Source organism: Enhydra lutris, unplaced genomic scaffold (assembly GCF_002288905.1).
Source record: "Enhydra lutris kenyoni isolate GAN:26980312 unplaced genomic scaffold, ASM228890v2 scaffoldscaffold15, whole genome shotgun sequence".
NCBI lineage: Eukaryota > Metazoa > Chordata > Mammalia > Carnivora > Mustelidae > Enhydra > Enhydra lutris.
Window position 1 is genome coordinate 62,887,486 of NW_019154099.1, and position 19,061 is coordinate 62,906,546.

Sequence of the window (19,061 nt, forward strand, 5' to 3'; positions counted from 1 at the left end):
AAATCTTGTGTCCTGGTAGAAAATGACAGCATGGTACAGACCCAGCCACTGACTGCGAGGGCACCTCGCAGCGCCCTGCCTCCTCCAGGCCCGGTGCTGGCGACCCTCACCCTTCTGCGGGGGTCTGCCAGCCTTTGTTGGGCAAAGGAGAAATGACCGGTATCTTACGATACCTTACGAAAGTGGAATATGACCAAATGGTGCAGCCCGTATGATGAACGACCCGGCAAGAGCAAAGGTCATGCCCCTTAACAGTCGCTGCCCGCGGTTCACACTGTCCGTCCTAAACCTTGTTACCTTGTGAATCTACTGTATATTCCCAGGACTGTCCGTCTTCTGAGTCTCCAAGCACATGGCAGTCCCGGCATCACAGGGTCCGTCCTCACGCCCCCTTCTCATCTGTAATTTCTTTCTTCACAGGGAGGAACCTGCAAATTACTGTTACCTGCAAAGTATCTACTTATTTGTCAACAGCCGTTACCAAAGTAGTTTTAAGAACTGCTAACTCCTGCCCCTGAGCATTAATAAAGGAAACTGGTTTAGAACGGAGTCTGGGGGCTGGTGGGGGGACACGCATGCCCTGCCACTGTCCTCAACGGCACACCCCTCGGGAAGTCTGATAGGTCAGAAGCTGGACAAGAATGACGGGACGAGTTAACTAAAAGCAAGCACGTGGGAAACTACGGGGAAAAGCCCCAAGAATCAAGGACTGTCCGGTGCTGACAGTAAACGCATGCGCCTCTCGAGCTCGAGGAACACCTCCAGAGGCGGCGAGGGGCGGAGGCCTTGGTGGGGCAGCAGGAGGGGCCGCGACACTCGGGGTCTGCACAACTGCGCGAGCGAAGCGGGGCGGCGGGCGAGGGGAAGGGCGTGCGGCCGGAGCTCCAGGTCGCGATGAGCGCAGACCCGGGGAGCCTCTAGGGAAACCAAGGGCTCGGGGAAGGGCGAGCGCCGGGGAGGGGCCCCGCGGAGGCTCCAGCAGCGGGGAGGCCGCCAGCTCCCCTCCCGGGAGAGGAGGGAGGGGCGCGCTGCACCAGGGCTCCGGCCCCCGCAGGAACGATGCCCGCGCCGCGCCCCCGCCCGTCCTCCAGCAGGGGTCACGGCTGGCGGCCACCTCCGAATCCCCTTCCGCCTCGGTCCACCCGCAGCTCCGTCCTTCGTGGGGCTGACGGGGATCGCAGCGCCCAGTCCGCGTGTTCGAGTCCCGCCTTTCTCAGCCCCGCGTCCGGTCGCTTGCGACTCAGCGGCCGGTAGGAGCCCCCGGTACAGTACCCGGGCCCCGAGGGAGCAAATGGTCCCTGTCGAGGCTCTCGGGCGGCCCCGGTCGGCGCGGGCCTCGGCAGGGAACCGCCCCTCGAGCCACCCGTCTCCTCCGGCGGACCGGGAAGAGCCGATAAGGAACCCCCCCACCCCCGGCGCCGCCGGTGCCCTCTTTCCGCTTCAAGCCGGCAGTCCCCTCCCCAGCCCGTAGCTGGGGTCACGTGGAGCCGCGGTCACGTGCCTTCGGGTCACGTGCCTTCGGGTCACGTGCGAGGCGGGCACTGGCCGGGGCGAAGACGTCGTGTCCGCGTGCTCTCGCGAGATCCGCGGGGTCACGTGACAGCGCGGGTGCGGCGCGGACTCACGTGACGGGCGCCGCCGGCCGAAGGGTCTCTCGCTTGCCGCGGGCGCCACAGCGGCAGGGCCTCTGGACCGCGGGACCCTCGCCCTCACGCCGCCCCCCGGCCCGCCCGCCCGCCTCCGGCGCCCGCCCGCGGTCCAACCGCCCCCGACCCGCTCAGCTCCCGCTCCGGCCTCGGCAGCCCTCGCGCCCATGGCGGCCCTCGGCGGCGCTTGGCGGCGGTCTCTGCTCCTGCTGCTGCTCGGTGAGGGGCCGGGGGCTGCGGGCTGGGCGGGGTGGGCGCCCGGAACCCGGGGGAGGCCGACGACGCGAGGGCCGGGGGTGGGGGCGGGCGGCGGGCCGCGGGCCGTCGTTGCCTCGGCCGAGGTCGGCGCCCGGGGTCTGGCGCGGAGCCGTCCGGCCGCTGCTTGAGGACGTGGGGCGAGAGGTCTGCGGTGGCCGCTTCCGCCGTGGGTCAGCGAGCTCGCTGTCTGGGCGTCGAGTTGGGAAACCCGCGGCTTGCGGGCTTCGGGATAGCTGCGGGGGGCCCCGGGGCCGGGGGCGCTGTGCAGCCGGGGCGGCGGGACCTGCCTGGGTCCCTGTCCTGCCGCAGACGCGGGTCTCCCCGGGAAGGGCCGCGGGGCGGCGATCCCGGCCTCCTTGCGCTCTGGGTTTTCTTCCGTCAGGTCGGGCCGGTGCGCCTGCGGTGCGTGCGCGCGGGCTGAGCTGCCGGGCGGGGGCGGGGGGGGGCGGGATGGGAGCGCAGCGCCCCGGCCTCACAATGGCCGTGCCCGTGTCTAGCGCGCGGTGCAGAGGGCGCCGCTGCTGTGCCGTGGCCGCTGGCCTCCGGCCGGACCGACCTCGGAAGCGGCGGGGGTGCTCGGTGCGTTCCCGAGTGGGGGCGTCTCAGCAGGAGCGGGGGCCGCGTGCTATCTGTCGGGGGGTCACTGCGCGCCTTGATTTAAGTCTGTTGAGATGCCCTCGATGAGCCTCTCTGTGGCCCCTTCGCGAGCCCCTCCCCGCTAGTACGGGGACTTCTCCCAACGGCAGCGTCTGGAAGACCCTCCGAAGGGGGAGCGCCCGTGAGGGAAGCGGGCGTCGGGCGCCTGCCTGCCGCGGGTTCGCTCTCTGCCTCTGGGAGTCGGTGACGGTGACCGTGGATTCCGGCTCCCGTGTTTGTTCGGCTTGTCGCGCGCCATGAGTGGCGGAGCCGCACGAGTAACCGGAAGGGCGGCCTCGCTCGGGCAGCAGACCCGGGGCTCTGCCCTTCCCCAGCAGGCGAGCGTCCTGCCGGAGGAGTCGCTGGAACTCGGATGGCAGCGCTGTGCGTTCCTAGAAGGGCTCGCAAACTTGAGAGTTTCGCATTTTGTGTTTTGAAACTCACCTTGAAAATGAAGAGAAGCAGCCTTGTTCCCTGCGTTGTGCTAGCTGGGGGTCCTGTACGTGTCCTGGCTGTGTGTCCTGAGCTTGCCCAGGCTCACTGTCTCGTCTTTTCAGGTTTTAGATTCCGTTGAAATTCAACTTTTAGTAAAGGTATATTCCTTTGGATTTAGGTCCTTTTTTTTCCTTGAAGATTTAATTTATTGATTTGGCAGAGACTGTACAAGCGGGGAGAGTGGGAGACGGAGAGGCAGGCTCCCGGCTGAGCAGGCAGCCCGCTGTGGGACTTGATCCCAGGATACCAGGATCGTGACTCGAGCTGAAGGCAGTCGCTTAACCAACTGAGCCACCCAGGCGCACCAAGGGTTTTGGTCTTTTTAAAATGTTTATTTTGATGCATAATTTTACCAGAAAGCATCTTTTTAAAAAATACTTCAAACTTCAAAACTACAGATTCTTCCTACATTCACAATGAAGTAATTCTTAAAGCTTCATTTGTGTTTCAGTATTTGGTAGAAAGCAAAACCAAGGGTGAACTGAAAGTGTCCAGTACTTGGGATTAGGTGACATTGCATAATGTGACTCTTTAAACCACTGGTGTTAACTAGATGACTTCCTTCCCCTTTCCTAATAAAAAACTGTCACCTAGGAAGCTTGAAAAGTTTTATTCTGATTAGTCGTATTCTTGATTGTGGGACTTTTGTCAGTTGCTTGGGTTGGTGACCAGATTCTTAGCTGTATTTAAAGTTGAAGTTCTCAGGGTCCATGGCCTCTAATTCCTCTTATTGGACACTCCCTACTGTCTGCGTCCAGAGGACTTGACTGTGTGTGTGGCGTGAACGTCAGTTCAGTTGTGCTGTGATCACTTACACACAGGTCTCCCCTCCTCGTCTCACAGCCCGTCTTGTGCCTCCCACATAGCAAGTCCTCCCTGCGTGCACACAGGCGCCCCAGGTTACAGTGGCGGTCCCTCACCAGACAGGCAAAAGTCAGCTCTTCAAGAGTGTGCGCACCCAGGCCCTGCCTCTGGGATTGGGATTCCCTGTGAGGGATGGAACCTTGGTCTTTTTTTCTTCTTTCTTTAAATTTTCACAGATGATTATGTGTTACTGATTAAGAGAAAAATACTGGGTTTAAAAGCATCTAACCGAGACAGACTAGAAAGTACTTCTTTAAAAAAAAATATTTTTGAGATTTTATTTATTATTTGAGAAAGAGCATGCATGAGCGGGGGGGATGGTGGGGGGAGAGGGAGATACAGACTCCCTGCCCCGCAGGGAGCCCAACGCAGGACTCAGTCCCAGGACCCCAGAATCATGACCTGAGCCAAAGTCAGATGCTTAACCCCTCTTACAAAAATTTTAATGTAGAAGTTCATTGATGTGTTTATTCGGGTGGCAGTGTCTTCGTTTCAGAAATGAGTGTTTCACAGTTCGAAACCTATTGCTCACTTGGCCTTTGTTGGAGAGAAAGCACGGTCGCACGTGGCACCAGGTCTAGATTACTCAGCTTCACTAACTAGCTGTGTGACCTTGAGCAAGTTAGTGTCCCTGTCTCAGTGTCTGCAGCTGTGCAAGGGAATCCTGGCAGTGTTCACCTGTTAAGGTTGCCATGATAATTAACTGCAAAGTGCTTGGAGCAGGGCCTGGCACGTAGCAAGTGCTGTTAAATCAAACACTTACTCTGCATTTTGTGTCACGTACTGAGGACTCAGTGATGAACTTGGTGGTTGAAGTCTCAGTAGTTCTATCTAAATAAACCAGTGCGCGTGAAACCCAATGCCGATGCCCGGTGCTGACTGCTCTGCACACACGGGCTCATCTGATACTCCGATAGCCCCAGCGGGTCGGCACGCTTGTTCCAGCTCACAGGCACGTACACGGAAGGCAGTGGTTGCTACCAGCCCAAGGTCACACGACTAGTAAGTGACGGAATGGTCTCTCGTAGTCCTGCTGCTGACAGCTGACAGCTGTGCTTGTTTTAGAGCGTGGAGTTGCTACCAGTGGAAGTGCGTGGAAGGAACAAGCCGGATGTGCTCCTTCGAATGACCGCTGGAGAAATGACCAGGTCCATGCCTGTGGGGAGCACTGCTGCGGTTAGCCATTGCCAGCAGGCCGGGGAGCTAGCTTTGAAGACGGACATCCGCTCCTCAGATCACTGCGACATTTTAATTCATTGAAGAAGATTTTTTTTCTTCTTAAGCAGCTATGACTGTTACAGAATTTTCTTTTAAAACACCTCAGACCATTAAGGCTCCTGGGTGGCTCAGTTGGTTAAGCGTCTGCCTTTAGCTGAGGTTGTGATCCCCGAACCCTGGGATTGAGCCGCGTGTCTTAGGCTGCCTTCTCGGCCAGGAGCCTGCCTCTCCTGTCCTTTGCCCCTCCTTGCTTGTGCTCACTCCCGCTCTGTCTCATCTCTTCCAAATGAATAAGTTTATTAAAAATCTTAAAGAAGAATACTTTTGACCATTACCATAGAGACATTTAAAGTTTTATGTTCTGATGCTCTTGTAGAGCTCTTTTTCTTGACTGAAATCTGGCTTCTGGGGCTGAGTTTCTTGTTTGAACAACTGAAAATGTCTGGACCCCTCCAGAATAATGGGGGGTATCTAGTGCTGGTAAAACTTTAAATTCGTTTTGGTAGTACTTCTTATACTTTGAAGGCTTATATCCTCAGAGTATTTACTAAGTGAAAAAATTGTGTTTAAAAAGTTATTTAACGTTAAGTATATTCTGATGAAGTGCTTTGAGTCAGTAGAAAGTGTTTTGATGATTTTGGGAACTCATTTGTGGAAGTGCAGCGTGGTAAAAAGGGGTCCGTGCATAATCCCATGCGAGGCAGCGCCCTGCCGTGTCCGCGGCGTACACGCAACCACGCGTGACTCTGCGGTAGCCGCGCCAGCCCCGCAGACCTGTGAGGGCCTCAGGCCCAGGAGAGCCTTTGACTGGTGCACAAAGTAGCCCGTGTACACCCGATCTGGGTCAGCGTCCGGTGTCTTCCTGACTCCAGCGCACGGGCTTTAACACGCTTCTGCTCGCCGGCGTCTCTCTGCACCCCGGGGACGCTTAACCTGTCCTTCTCTGAAGGCATGAGGATGATTTGTTTGGTTTTTGAAAGCCTTTACTGAGTCAGAAACAAGCTGTGGCATTTTCTCTAGGTTTTACAGTGGAAATTCATTTATCAGAGTTGCCTTTAGTGTGGTCTTAGCTGAACATTCTGGGATGTAGGTTAAGATTTTGCAAAGCAAAACAAACCGCGCAGGTTTCTTACTTGCCCTAGTTTGCTTCGTTCTCGTGTACCAGCTTCTTGTGAACACAGACTTCGGTATTTCTTGTACCGGAAGCTTACAGGAAGGTATGTGGGGCTTCTGGCTACGTTTCGCTTTGTGCCTGAATAACAGTTGGCTTTAAAGATTTTATTTTGTGAAAGTTCGAAGGGTGAAATAAATTGTGTTTGTTGGAGTCATCTACTTTGCTAGGGACAGGGATTTTAGAATGCAGAGTTACGAGTGTCCGCTGAGTGTGTGCCTGTGGCACATCGACACTCAGAGTGGCCAGAGGATGGCTAGAGGGTGTGCAGGGACCGGCAGCGGCAAGGAGGGAGGCGTGTCCCTGCTGCACCCTGCAGTGCACGCTGCTGGCTGACGGTGGTTCGGCTTTAGGACGAGCGGAAACACCTGTTCTTTCCGGCTGTGGAAGCAGAGCGCACGGACACGCGTAGCTTGGAGGAATCAGCTGCTGCTCCACCCCATGGGCTGGGTGACACCCACCGCTCGCCTGCTGGGGTGCTGGCATGTCACGAAGCCAGACATGTCACTGACCCTGAGAATTTAAGGAGGAAATAGCCGTCATCGCTGGCGAGCTGGAGGGGCCTGTGAGAATTTCATTTTGTCCCCTCCTTCTGGGGTATAGCAGCCCTCCCTAGACATGGTGGCCAGTGTGCTAACATCACACGGCCACGTCCAGGTCCTGTTGAATTGTTTCTGGAGAAGTTTTCCGAAGTTGGGCCCAGAGCTCGGATCTGTGAGCCCTTGGCTTTTCCTGCCGCACCTGCGGCCCATGAGAGATAACACGATCTGACTTTAAATAGTAGTTTAGGACCGTGGCACCGGATAGAACCAGTTCTCTCACGGGCTTCTGCAGGTCAGTATTTAGGCTGAGTCGTGCCTCCAGGACCCTAGCACGTCTTCCCAAGGCCCTCTGAGGACTGAGCGTGGAGCAACATATGCCTGGGGTGACCTGGAAATGGACAGGTGACCTCCCCATCAGTATCCTGACGCCAAGCTATAAAGAGCGGTCAACCAGGTTGGCAAGCTGATTGATGGACTCAGTTACCATTTCCAAACTTGTATCTAGGAGAGACAGGACAGAAGACCCAGCTGAAACCAGCCTGGTCACCCGCCTGTCTCTTTCTTTTAAGCACAGTGGTGTCTCCTAGTAAAGCCCGTTGTTGCCACAGCTAGAGGCAACAGAAGCACCCACTTGTATTTTCAAAACTGTCTTTGGCTATTTCTGTCTTTCCTGGAATTAGCAGGCCTCGTACATGGCGCAGCAGCGATGTTTGTGGTGAAGGACGCCCAGGGGACAGCCTGCATCATGGCCAACTTCTCCGCTGCCTTCACGGCCATCTATGACACCAGGAGCGGGCCTAAGGTAGGAAACACCAGGGCCTTCATGCAGCGTGTGCGGTGTGTGTGAAGGTGTGTTTATTATTATTTTAAATAAGTGTTTGGAAAAGGACCTCACTGTAACACGGTGGGCGTATGCATGTACCCCACTGGGCCGTCGCCCGTGCTCTCTGTACCCTGAAGCCGCAGTCGTGACTAGTAAGCCGTCCTGTCCTCCGCTCTCACTGTCCGGTAGGAGAGTTGTCCCAGACTTGTGCACGATTCCTTTCTCTGGTCACAGTGCTGACCAGCCTGGTGTGCTGGAGTCCCCTGGGACCCCGGACGTCTCACATACTCTCAGGCTCAGGGCACAGCTGTGTCTGCTGTTTGCCGGGCCGCCTGCGAGCACGGTCCTACGCTGAGATGCTCCTCAGTTGTCCTCTTAAAGCACCTTGTACTCCTGCAGGATAAAAAAGGCCTTTTGCGTTTGTAGATTTCTAACAGGCTGCATTTGCATATCTTTCTTTTGTTAATTACTTTGGCGGACATTTCACTTCTTCTGTTGAACATTGACTCTTAAATGTATCTCTGAACCAAATATTTTCAGTTCTTTGTTGAAACCACACTTTTTCCCTGCCCAGCCCCAGTGTTGACAGCATCAGATCATCTTACTGCCACCGCAGGATGGTGGAGTGGGGCCCGGCGTTGGTGGGAAGGACAGAACTCCTTTGGAACACTCGGGGCTGTGTGCCACACGGTCAGGCCTCATCAGCTCGTGAGTGCTGTTCTCCACAGCACTGTGCTTGCACCCAAGACAGGCGGTGTCTGGCAGGTTCTGTACCGCAGAAGCCTTTCAAGTTACAGAGACGGGTCCAAACACCTCTCGTGGTCGTTACTACTATTTTGTGTTTGGATTTTTTAAATGTCATTTTGATCTATATTACGTTCCACAAATGTCCCTTGTGCTGCAGTGTGCCCTCCTGTCACCGTAGCTCTGTCACCTCATGGAGTTGTCATTTCTTAGAGCAGCTTCAGTGGACAGCATGCCTGCACTTGGGTTAGTCGGTGCAGTTCCTTTGGGGGGTCTCCGGATGGTTTTGTCGTGGTTCGTGTTGCCTGCAGTGGGCGACTCAGCAGTTCTGCAGCAAACACCCCCTCGTCTGTGTGTAAAGACACTGTTTTCTAAGTACAGTTGACACACAGTTGTGTCAGTTTCAGCTATGTGACTTCGTGATTTGACGAGTTGATCCGTTACGCTGTGCCCACTGCACATGTAGCGAGCGGTCATCTGTCCCGTGAAGACGTGCTCCTTCAGCGTTTTTATAGCAAACAAGTAGTGGCTTTGCCAAGTAAAAATAACACCGCTCACTTGAAGCCTGATGAGAAGTATTTCAGTGTAACAACATGACTTTCGTTTTAATTCTGCCGTGAAGTTAAATTACGTTAGCAAAGAACGTTTAATTGAGTAATTGGCAGCTTTGTCTTAAACATTGCTTTTCACGTACCGACACGTAATACTGATTCTCTATGTTTTTATTTGTGTTGAAAACGAATGTGCTAATGGTGGCGTCTGAGAAGGGGCTGAGGTCCGACTTCCTGAAGGCCGGTCTTTGGCGTGTCTGAATCCCTTTTGTGACCTGGGTTCTGACTGGGTCTGTCATCCTTTGCTCTAGAACGTAACCTTCGACCTGCCGTCTGACGCGGCCGTATCGAATAGCAGCTCCTGCGGCGGAGAGGGCGCGGCGGACCCCAGCCTCAAGATCACTTTCGGAAGAGGACACGCACTGACCCTCAATTTCACGAGAAACGCAACGCGTTACGGTGTTCGGCTGATGACTTTTGTTTATAACTTATCTGACACACAGATTTTCCCCAATGCAAGCTCCAACGGTAAGGACCCAAACTGACCAGTTACAAAGTTAAGAAAATTGGATTGGAGAGTATCTAAAATTTTAAAATTTTAGTACTTTAAGTAGTTAAAAATTGATTTTTATTTATTTATTTATTTTTAATACAGATACCCAGACTGTGGAATCTGCCACTGACATTAGGGCAGACATAGATACCAAGTACAGATGTGTGAGCACCGACCGGGTCCACGTGCACAATGTCACTGTCACGCTCCGCGATGCCACCATCCAAGCGTATCTTGCCAACAGCAGCTTCAGCAAGGAAGGTAGGCGACTGCCGTTGACCAGGGTGCCCAGTCCCAGCGCCGGTCCCGCACACCTGGCTTTGAGCCCAGGCCTGAGGAGGACGTGCGTGTGAGAGCTCGCGCAGCCGGGACTGAGCTGGGGGCTTGCGCTAGAATTGCGCGCTGAACGTGTTTCTCTCTGGAGAAGGTAATCTCTTTAGGTGAGGTTGGACAGATACTGATTTAAGAGGGCAAAGCAGTTGCATCCCGTCAGGGTCACAGGATCTCTTCCCGTTCAAGCCAAGTGTCTTTTGACCAAGACCTAGGCTTAACTTCGTCCAGCTTGGCGGGCCGAGGGGCAGATGGTGGAAGGCTCTCGAGTGCCTTTTGGGGCGGGGGTTGGGCAGACGACCCACCAGGGAAGCACCCGCCAGCCCAGCTCCACTGGTGGGCTCTGGGTTCCAACAAGACAGGGCCCCAGGCCCCCCCAGCTCTGTGGTCTTGGGTAAGGTGCTCAGCCTGTCGTCTCCTTCCCTTGTGAGGTAAGAGCAGCCCGTGTAGCGGGTCCGTCAGGTTGAGGTGGAAACCTGTGCGGAGAGCTTATCTCAGGGCCCGGCTCCGAGCGCGCAGTACAGCGCGTTGTCACTCGGCTGTGACCGCAGAAGGCTCTCTCCTCAGTCCTCAGTCAGCTCCCAGGTGGCGGTCGTCTCCTGGAAGGGTGAGTGGGGCGATGGCCTTGAGGAAGCCTCCTTCCTCCTGGTGCTTAGCCGAGCTCTCGCGAGCCTTCGGTCGCAGCGCCCCTGTGGTGAGACTGGCTCCTCGGGGGTGCCTGCTGGCCTGTGACTGACGCGCACCAAGGCACTGCCGCGGAGGGGCGCGACGGGCCGGTTAGCGGTTTGCGTCGTTGGGTGCGGCCCTCCCGAGAGGCCTGTCTGCTCTGGCCGGCAGATGCCATCCAGCTCACCTCCGGTTTCTCTAAGGCCAGGAAGCTAACACTGGATGCTGTGCTTATCAGTTCAAAGTGAAGAGAAACCAAAAGAATGTTTCACGGCACATGAAAATGGCGTGAAAGCCAAGTTTCAGTGCCTGTAACGGGAGTTTCTTGGAGCACAGCCGTGTTTGTTCACACACCCATTCTACGGACGCTTTTGCGCTGCCACGGCAGAGCTGGGACGGCACAGCCACCGGACAGCCCCAGAATCTAGAACGTTCGCTGTCGGTGACTGGGAAGAACGCGTGCAGCCGTGTGCGGGGAGGGGAGGGAGGTCTGTGTGCCCTGCAGCCGAGGAGACGGGCTAGACTGGCACTCTCTCCACCCCCACGTCGGGAGCGGGGTGTGTGCGCATCCACCAGCAGGCTCAGTTGTGCGTGCCAGCGCCTGCCCGCTCAAGTGGAGGGGCGACCGTGCGGGGCTTTGAGTCACGCAGAATGCCTCCGGTCTCCGGGTGGTGGCTGCGTTTCGTCCCCAGCAGCCTGGAGCAGAAGGGAAGAGTAGAAACTGCCAGAGGCCTTGGGAAATGAGAGCGTCCTGGTTTGCTGGCTCAGTGCAGCGAGCTCACTACTGCCTGGGCCTCTGGTGGTCGTGGGGTAGAGCTCCTCACCTCGACAGCTTGTTTTCTTCTGCTTGGAAAGCTTCCGGCCACAAGCCGAGATGACCCAGCCTCCCGTGTGGGCTGCCCCGCTGCTGGGGCTCCTGAGGGCACTAGAGCCCAGGGCAGGGCTTGGTTTCTGGGCTAAAATCACACGCGAGAATGTTGAGAGGCTAATTTCTTTTAAGGTTATTTTGTTTTTTGAATAGATTTTATTTTTCAGAGCAGTGTGAGGCTCCCCGTTAAGCAGCGAGTGCAGGCTTCCCAGAGCCTTGTCCGCACACGCACACAGTCCCTCACCGTCGCTGTTCTGCGTGTCGCTCCCGGCAGAGGACGTATGCGTATGATTCCAGAAGGAAAAGCTGCTCAAAGGAGGCGGTTCCTCCTGTGCCTGCGTCCCTGCCGCTGGCCCCGTCTTCGGAGGCCTCCCGTCATGTCCTGCAGAGGGTTGCCTGGGGGGAAGCTACCTGCTGTGCTCTGTGAGCTGTTGATCAGAAACCCAGTCGCAAAGTTCCACCTCACTCCCCACCCGCCTCGTGCCCCGTGGTTCATCAGAGCTTGCTTCTGTTTCATGTTAAAGCTGCCTCTGCTGATCCTAGCGAGTCCGCTGGGAAGACGGGGTGAGAGGCATCCCCGAGATGCACAGAGTGTCCCGTACAAGTTGGCGTGCCCCTGTGACAGGCTGGCGGGCTTGGTGAGATCGTGGCACGCCTGCTTACTCTACACTGGACGGGAAGGAGTCCCCATTGGGCTTTTGGGCTCCTGTCCCTATCAGGTCACATTATCTACAGTCACCCCTGATCAGTCTTTACCTGGTGTGCTAAGAAACGAAACCAGCAAACAAAAAATACGGCCAGGAGCTCCAGGGACACCCCCGCCCCCACTGTACCCCCCACGCCATGATGTGTTTTTTGTTCTCTGGGATGTGGACCTCCAATAGCCTGGGGCCTAGTGACTGGGGGAGTTCTCAGAGCAGCCGGGTAGGCGGGGAGGAACTCCAGAATGGGCGTCTGCTCCATGGGGAGGGGCCGCACCGTTCCCAGAAATGGCCGCGGCACGCCTCGAGCAGCACAGGTGAGCCGTGCGGGCCCCCTTTCTCCAGGTGCTGCTTCGGGACATGCTGCGCGGTTCTGTAAACGTGCTCACACGCTTTCGTTTCCTCTGTCTCTGTGGGAGGAAACAGTATGCAGTGTCTGTGCCATACAGAATGTGTGTTAATTGGAGGTGGTATTGGCAAGGCTTCTGCTCAGCAGTAGGCTTTTATGACTAAGTTTTGGGGGGGTCAGAAGTTAAAGTGGGTTTTCGAGTTTGTGGGGGCCGGTGCCCCTCCCCATGTCATTTAGGGTCAGCTGTAGTTGATGACCTGACCTGAGCCATACTGAAGCTCTGCTGCTTTCGTGTCCCACTGTCCTCAGCTCCCTGTGAGCTTGGGGTCTGGTCTTCGGAGAGCCTCCTGGCTAGCTAGCACCTGTCACACCACTCTTAGTCTGTGCTGCAGTTTGTGACCACGGTTTGCCATCCAAGGGACGCGCGTCTTTTCCCTACGAGCAGGAGATCTGGTGCAGCTCTCACTTGTATCACGACAGCATGTGTGGCTTTTAGAAGTATTTGGTTTCTGTTAAAATTGAACCATTTGTTTATCTCCTTTTGTGCCAGTCTCATTTCTTTGGTTCCTAGGCACAGTGTTTTTGTTTTTGTTTTTGTTTTTTTGGTCTGTTAACCACATTGTAAGCTTCTTCAGGGAAAAGATTCCATTTTACGTATGTTAAGTATATTTTATCTTTTTGTAGTTTGTTCTACTCGTAGATTCTTCATTAAGAATTGTTCCATAGGGGCGCCTGGGTGGCTCAGTGGGTTAAGCCGCTGCCTTCGGCTCGGGTCATGATCTCCGGGTCCTGGGATCGAGCCCCACATCGGGCTCTCTGCTCAGCAGGGAGCCTGCTTCCTCCCCTTTCTCTCTCTGCCTGTTTCTCTGCCTACTTGTGACCTCTGTCTGTCAGATAAATAAATAAAATCTTTAAAAAAAAAAAAAAAAAGAATTGTTCCATAAAGGGGTGCCTGGGTGGTTCACTTGTTAAGCGTCTGCCTTCAGCTCAGGTCACGGTCCCGAAGTCCTGGGATCGAGCCCCGCATCAGGCTTCCTGCTCCACTGGAAGCCTGCGTCTCGCTCTCTCACTCCCCCTGCTTGTGTTCCGTCTCTTACTGTGTCTCTGTCAAATAAATAAACGAAATCTTAAAAAAGAGAGAATTGTTCAGTAAAGACAATATCCAAACATTAGTAAATTTTCGGTCACAAAAACCCACGTAAAGTTTTTATTTGATGAACGGCAGTGTTGGGTCAGGCTTCTGTGGCTTCACTCGTCTGCTGTGTTGTGTGGTGGGGGCCTGGCCAGAGAGCCCCGGTTCGCTCTGCCCCTTCGTGTGCGCTGTCCTATGGGAGGAGCCTGTGCTTGACAGATTCTGGGTTAAGAGAACCGAGCTCGGGCCAAGGCTGCCGAACTGCCCGTCGGTTTCGTGGCTGCATGTGCCGCCTGGGAAAGCAGCGGCGTCTTTTCTCCTCTGCGGGGCTGGTAGGCGGTGATCGTTCTGGTCAGTGCGGAGAGCTCTGCCTGGAGGTGGGCCAGGGGCACGTTCCCCTCTGTGGGGGCTGCCATTACTGCCCCGGGCCCGCAGAGGGTTTGTGTTCACTCATCTTGGCGTCTTGAGTTGTACGTGGCACCGTGACGCCTCTGGCACCGCTAGTTCAGAATAGGGACTTTTCGGTATGGTGACCCCAAGTTCACGTCCCACCCAGTGCCACCCAGTCTGGCATCATTTCTCCCTTAGGAGTGACTCCCAGTGTGGCTCAGGGTGAGGGGCTGCTGCTCACGTGTCCCTCTCCACGCGAGACTGAGCGCGCAGGCTTCCCAGCAGGTCGGCCGCTGGTGGGTCGTCTGGGGCCTCCAGGCCAGGAGCCTTTGAAAATCAGGTGCACAGGGCTCGTGGAAGGGCGCGCAGCCTGCGCTTCCTGGGGCCCCAGGTCTTCCCAGAGGCGGCCTCACGCGCGGGTAGCACTTAGCACACGCCGTGCCTCCTACTTGTGATTTCCTCGTGGTGGACGGCGCACTCCTCGAGGAGGGCTGTCCGGAGCGCGGACTTGGCATTTGCACGCAGGGGAGGAGCACGCTGTATCCGTGCGGATTCCCGCTGAGATCTCCTCGGGGGGCATTGTGTGCCCTCTGCCAAGGCCCGTCCTGCTCCGGATCCTCACTCCTGGATGGCGGTTCCTTCCTGGGAGTTTCCACCCACACTTTACGGGGCCTTCTCCCTGCCTGTGGGTGCCTTCACCCCTTCTTGCTCCAAATCACCCCCGCAGCCAGCGACTCACGTACCTGGTCTCCGCTCTGGTCTCGTCCCGCAGGGACCCACCTGACACTCATTCCTCTAAGGCCCTCCTGGGTTTGTCTCCCACGGGCACCGTGCTGACGCCACTGGCTTTGCTGGTGTGTGTTTCTGGGGCTGTCTCTGTCCCTCCGGAGCCTGTGAGGTCTCCGGCGCCACGGCTAGCACGCAGCCACATGGAGAACTTGGTTGGACCGATTGCCGCTCGCAGTGGTGTTTGGCCGCCTGTCCCGGCGGTAGTACTCCACGGTACGATGGGAGTTTTGTCGTGCAGAGGGTTAGGTCTGCGAGGGCAGGGTTGCCCAGAGGCTGAGCTGAAGGAGCATCTAGTCAGAGCCGTGGTGCGGTGGCAGGGGTGGGGACGGCCCTGTGGGACAGCGGCGCCCACCTGTCCCGTACTTGCAGCGTGGGTTGGCGTGTGCCGTCCCCGGGCAGACTGAGAGATCACATTCTGCGTACGGGGCTCACTGAGCACCTGTGGGGTGCCGAAGCTCCCGGCAGCCATGAGGAACTAGGACTTTGTCTTCCCTCTTGTCTGTGCAGAGACGCGCTGTGAGCAAGACGGGCCTTTCCCAACAACGGCGCCGCCGCCGCCTCCCCACCCTTCGCCATCCCCAACGCCCGAGAGCCCCTCCGTGTACAAGTACAACGTGAGCGGCGCCAACGGGACCTGCCTGCTGGCCAGCATGGGCCTGCAGCTGAACGTCACCTACGAGAAGGAGGACAACAAGGTAGGCTCAGCCCCCAGAGCCCTTTTTCTGTGTGTGGAGGGTTGGTCCGGGAGCAGCAGGGCCCCGCGTGTGAGTCTGGTTGAGGTCCAAGCTCTGGTCGGCTTCTCAGCCCATGGCCGTACCCACCTGTCCGCGCGCAGGGCAAGGCTCCTGCTCTCTGAGACAGAATCAGGGAGTGGTAGGTGGTCCCCAAAGCCGAAGACGCGTGTCGCTCGGCATATTCTTTGGGACAAGTTTACTGATCCCTAAGAGAATGTTAAATTTTGCTTTAAACTTCACTGCTCCAACTTTTTTTATGCTTTTTTTTTGAAATAATAACTGTCTCTGCTGGTGACCATGTCTTCAGGATTGCAGGGCACATGCCTGTGACGGGTGTGAAGTGGGCGGCTTTCTGGAGACGGGGCGGAGGGCCGGGTGTGCGTCCTTGTGAAAACAGCAACAAATAGCAACGGGAGGAGCCGGGAAAACGGTTTTGGAACCCAGAAATCTGCGCTAGAGTGAACTTCAGATGTTTTCCTTCTGGTTTTGGTTAAAATGATTGCGGCCTTGATTTAAGATTCCTTTTGTGATTTAAGATTGATTTAAGATTGTGGCCTGTTTTAAGATTCCTTTTGTCTTTCCCAGAGCGGGAGGAGCCAGGGCAGGACCGCAGGGTAACCCTTTGCTTTCCTCACTCAGACCTCGACGAGAGTGTTCGGCATCAACCCGAATATGACCACCGTCGGCGGGAGCTGCGGCCCCCAGCTGGTGACGCTGGAGCTGCACAGCGTCAGCGTCCCCCTCCTGGCCTTCCAGTTTGGAATGGTGAGGCTCCGGCTCCCCCGCAGCCTGGAGGCTTTGGTGTCAGAACCGGGTCGAGCCTCGCTCTGCCGCCCACTGTGGCTCTTTCTCCCGTCCCCTCGGGCCTGCTGCTGCGCCGCGGCGGAGCCGAGGGCCCTGTGCGCTGGTGGGGGCGGAAGTCCACAGCTCTGCCTTTGTGAGGAAGGGGGCGTCTGCTTTCTCTGCCTTCTTTTCCTTGCTGGTGTTTTGGGCCCTCGCCCCTGCTCCCGTCCTGTTTCCGTGAAGGAGCGTCTTGGTTGGTTCTTGACATGGCAGACGGGGGAGCAGCCCGCCGCGCTCGGCCCAGCCTCCCCCTCACGCACTGTCGTCCGCGCACTTGGTGGCAGGACAGCGGCTCTGCTCCTGGCTCTTCCCTTCCTTACGCCCATCGGGGACGCCTCCTCTGTGATGTTAGCGAAACCACACAGGGAGCGGAGCCGAGCCCTCGGTGGGTGTTGACCACACACACCGCAGATGAGCCAAGCGGCCGCTGGGGTTCTGCTGACGAGCGCGGCGGCATTGGGAAACGCCCGCTTCCGTAGCGTAGGACTCCTGCAGTCCCCGTTTGAGCAGAGGCTGATTCTGTAAAAAGGTCTAGAGGGAACTAATCCACATTTCATTCTCGAGGGGCATGCCATGCCTTTAACAGACGGCGCACCCCACAGCCTCATGCTGGAGCGAGGAACGCAGGGTCCGGTGTGCCACCAGACGGCCCTTCAGGTGGGACGCTAGCGCGGGAGTCTGGCGGGTGGTTCAGGGCTCTCGTCTTCTCTTTAAGAACGCGAGTACAAGCCGGTATTTCCTGCAAGGAATCCAGTTGAATATGACTCTTCCTGACGCCAGAGGTGAGACCCCCACAGTACCCCCCCCCCCGGCCTATCCAGGCGCCCCAGAGCACTTACTCTCCCCTGCCTTTGCAGAGCCCACCTTTAAGGCCTCCAACAGCTCTCTGAGGGCCCTTCAGGCCTCCATCGGGAATTCGTACAAGTGTAACGCTGAGGAGCGCGTGCAGGTCACAGAGGCCTTTTCCGTCAACATCTTCAAAGTGTGGGTCCAGGCATTCCAGGTGCAAGGCGACAAGTTTGGGTCTGGTGAGTAGCCCCGAGGGCAGCGTTGCAGACTCCGCACGGGCCTGCCGGCTGTGCTCCTGGGTGGGCAGCTGAGGCACTCAGCCGAGCGGATTCCCCTTCCCACATCGCCTTGCTTTTGAGAGGCCCAGCGTCGCAGACGTGGGCACGGGGTGCCATGGGAACGGAGGTCATGTTAAGAGCTGGCATGTGTCTTCCCCCGTGAAAGCAGGATATGGGAATGCTGGCGCACGGGCTGCGGTGTCCGGGCGGTAGTCGATGAGTCTGTGCTGTTCCGTCCTCCCGGCCGGGCTGTGGGCAGGGGCGAGGCGGGGGGCGCCCATGAGGTCGCGCAGGGACAGCTGGCGCGAGCGTGTGCGCTCCGTGTCTCCGCAGTGGAGGAGTGCCAGCTGGACGAGAACAGCATGCTGATCCCCATTGCCGTGGGGGGCGCCCTGGCCGGGCTGGTCCTCATCGTCCTCATCGCCTACCTCATCGGCAGGAAGAGGAGCCACGCCGGCTACCAGACCATCTAGCGCGGCCGCTAGAGGTGCGGACCGGCCGCCGCTGCGGGGCCTCTGCTCGTTCCCCTGAGCTTAGATGGGTGTTAAGGGAGACACACTTTCTCGCAAACTGATTTTCAAATCTGCTTTATCCAATGTGAAGTTCATCTTGCAACATTTACTATGCACAAGAGTAACTCTGAAATGACGGCATTAATTTTGCTAACTGGGTTAAATATTTTGCTAATGGTTCAGCGTTAATATTTACCAAAGTAGAACTTTAAGGTGGGGAGGGTAAGAGTGCTTTTCTGAGAGGGCACTGGCTCCGCTGTATTTGGCTTTTTAAGGTTCTGGTGTTTGGCCTCTTTGTTCTTGACTGAGATTTTCAGCCTCGCCAAGGGGGGTCCCTGGTCTCGACCTTAGGACCTCTGAGGAGGGCTAGCTAGGTGTTAGTCTGGTTAAGAAACTAGTAGAGAAAGATCTTAAAACAGAAGTACTCCAAAAGGTGAAAATCTGGAACGCTTCAATTAAGCTGTAGAAGCCAGGACAGGCCCGGCCACCTGCCCCCAGGCCGCGCCTCTCAGTCCTTGGGCACGGGCGCCCCTGCGCCTCCGGCCTTTCCGTGCTCTGCCACTCGAGAGCCGGCACTTTTTTAAAATAGATAAATGGGTGTTATTTTTATTTACCTTTTTGTACAGTGATTCTCAGTCTTCTGTTGGAGGTCCAGGGGGAGCCTGTGCTGCACTTGTGTAAACACTGGGTATCGCGCTCCGCTCTACCCGCTCGCCGCTCGGGCGGCTGTGCACTGAGGACCCTGCACGTCGCGCGTCGCTGTAACAATGCTAATAAAACGTGTCTTTCTTTCTTGGTCTGGACCTCGTGCTTCTGTCTGCTCTCACGCGAGGTCTCGATGAAGAGGGGCGGTGGCGGGCGGGTGTGCGCCGTGCCCCCGGCTGTCGGGAGAGCTGGTGTTGCCGCTGGTCTGCTGGGCGGCTGGAAGGAGAGCGGCAGTTGGGACTCAGCAGCGGCGCGCGGCGTCCCACCCGCACCACGAGGAGGACCCTGCGGCCCCCCCTTCGGAGTTGGGCCACCTTCATCTCCCCCCGGGTGGTGGCAGCAGGAGGCCCCTCCCGCCGTGCTCCGCACTTTCAGAGCAGGGGCTGAAGCCTAAGGTTTGTTTAAATCTTCTTAAAGCAAAGACCTGTGCCCTCCAAGGATTCGTGGACCTGCCGGTGGGGACTGAGGCTGACG

The 19,061-nt window shown here is 56.9% G+C and overlaps 1 protein-coding gene across 2 annotated transcripts; it reads left to right on the forward strand.

The window, feature by feature from the left end:
- The first annotated feature begins 1,740 nt into the window (after window positions 1-1,740).
- Window positions 1,741-18,685, forward strand: LOC111146989 (lysosomal associated membrane protein 1). Of its 2 annotated transcripts, none has more exons than XM_022502809.1 (9): window positions 1,741-1,865; window positions 7,511-7,632; window positions 9,260-9,476; window positions 9,604-9,762; window positions 15,234-15,421; window positions 16,100-16,225; window positions 17,019-17,085; window positions 17,161-17,331; window positions 17,704-18,685. In XM_022502809.1, the coding sequence occupies exons 1-9, from the start codon at window positions 1,814-1,816 to the stop codon at window positions 17,841-17,843; spliced, it is 1,242 nt and encodes a 413-aa protein (XP_022358517.1). In that variant the 5' UTR covers window positions 1,741-1,813; the 3' UTR covers window positions 17,844-18,685. The 2 variants fall into 2 exon arrangements, with proteins under 2 accessions (XP_022358517.1, XP_022358518.1); XM_022502810.1 differs by having other exon boundaries at window positions 7,514-7,632.
- Window positions 18,686-19,061: the final 376 nt, after the last annotated feature.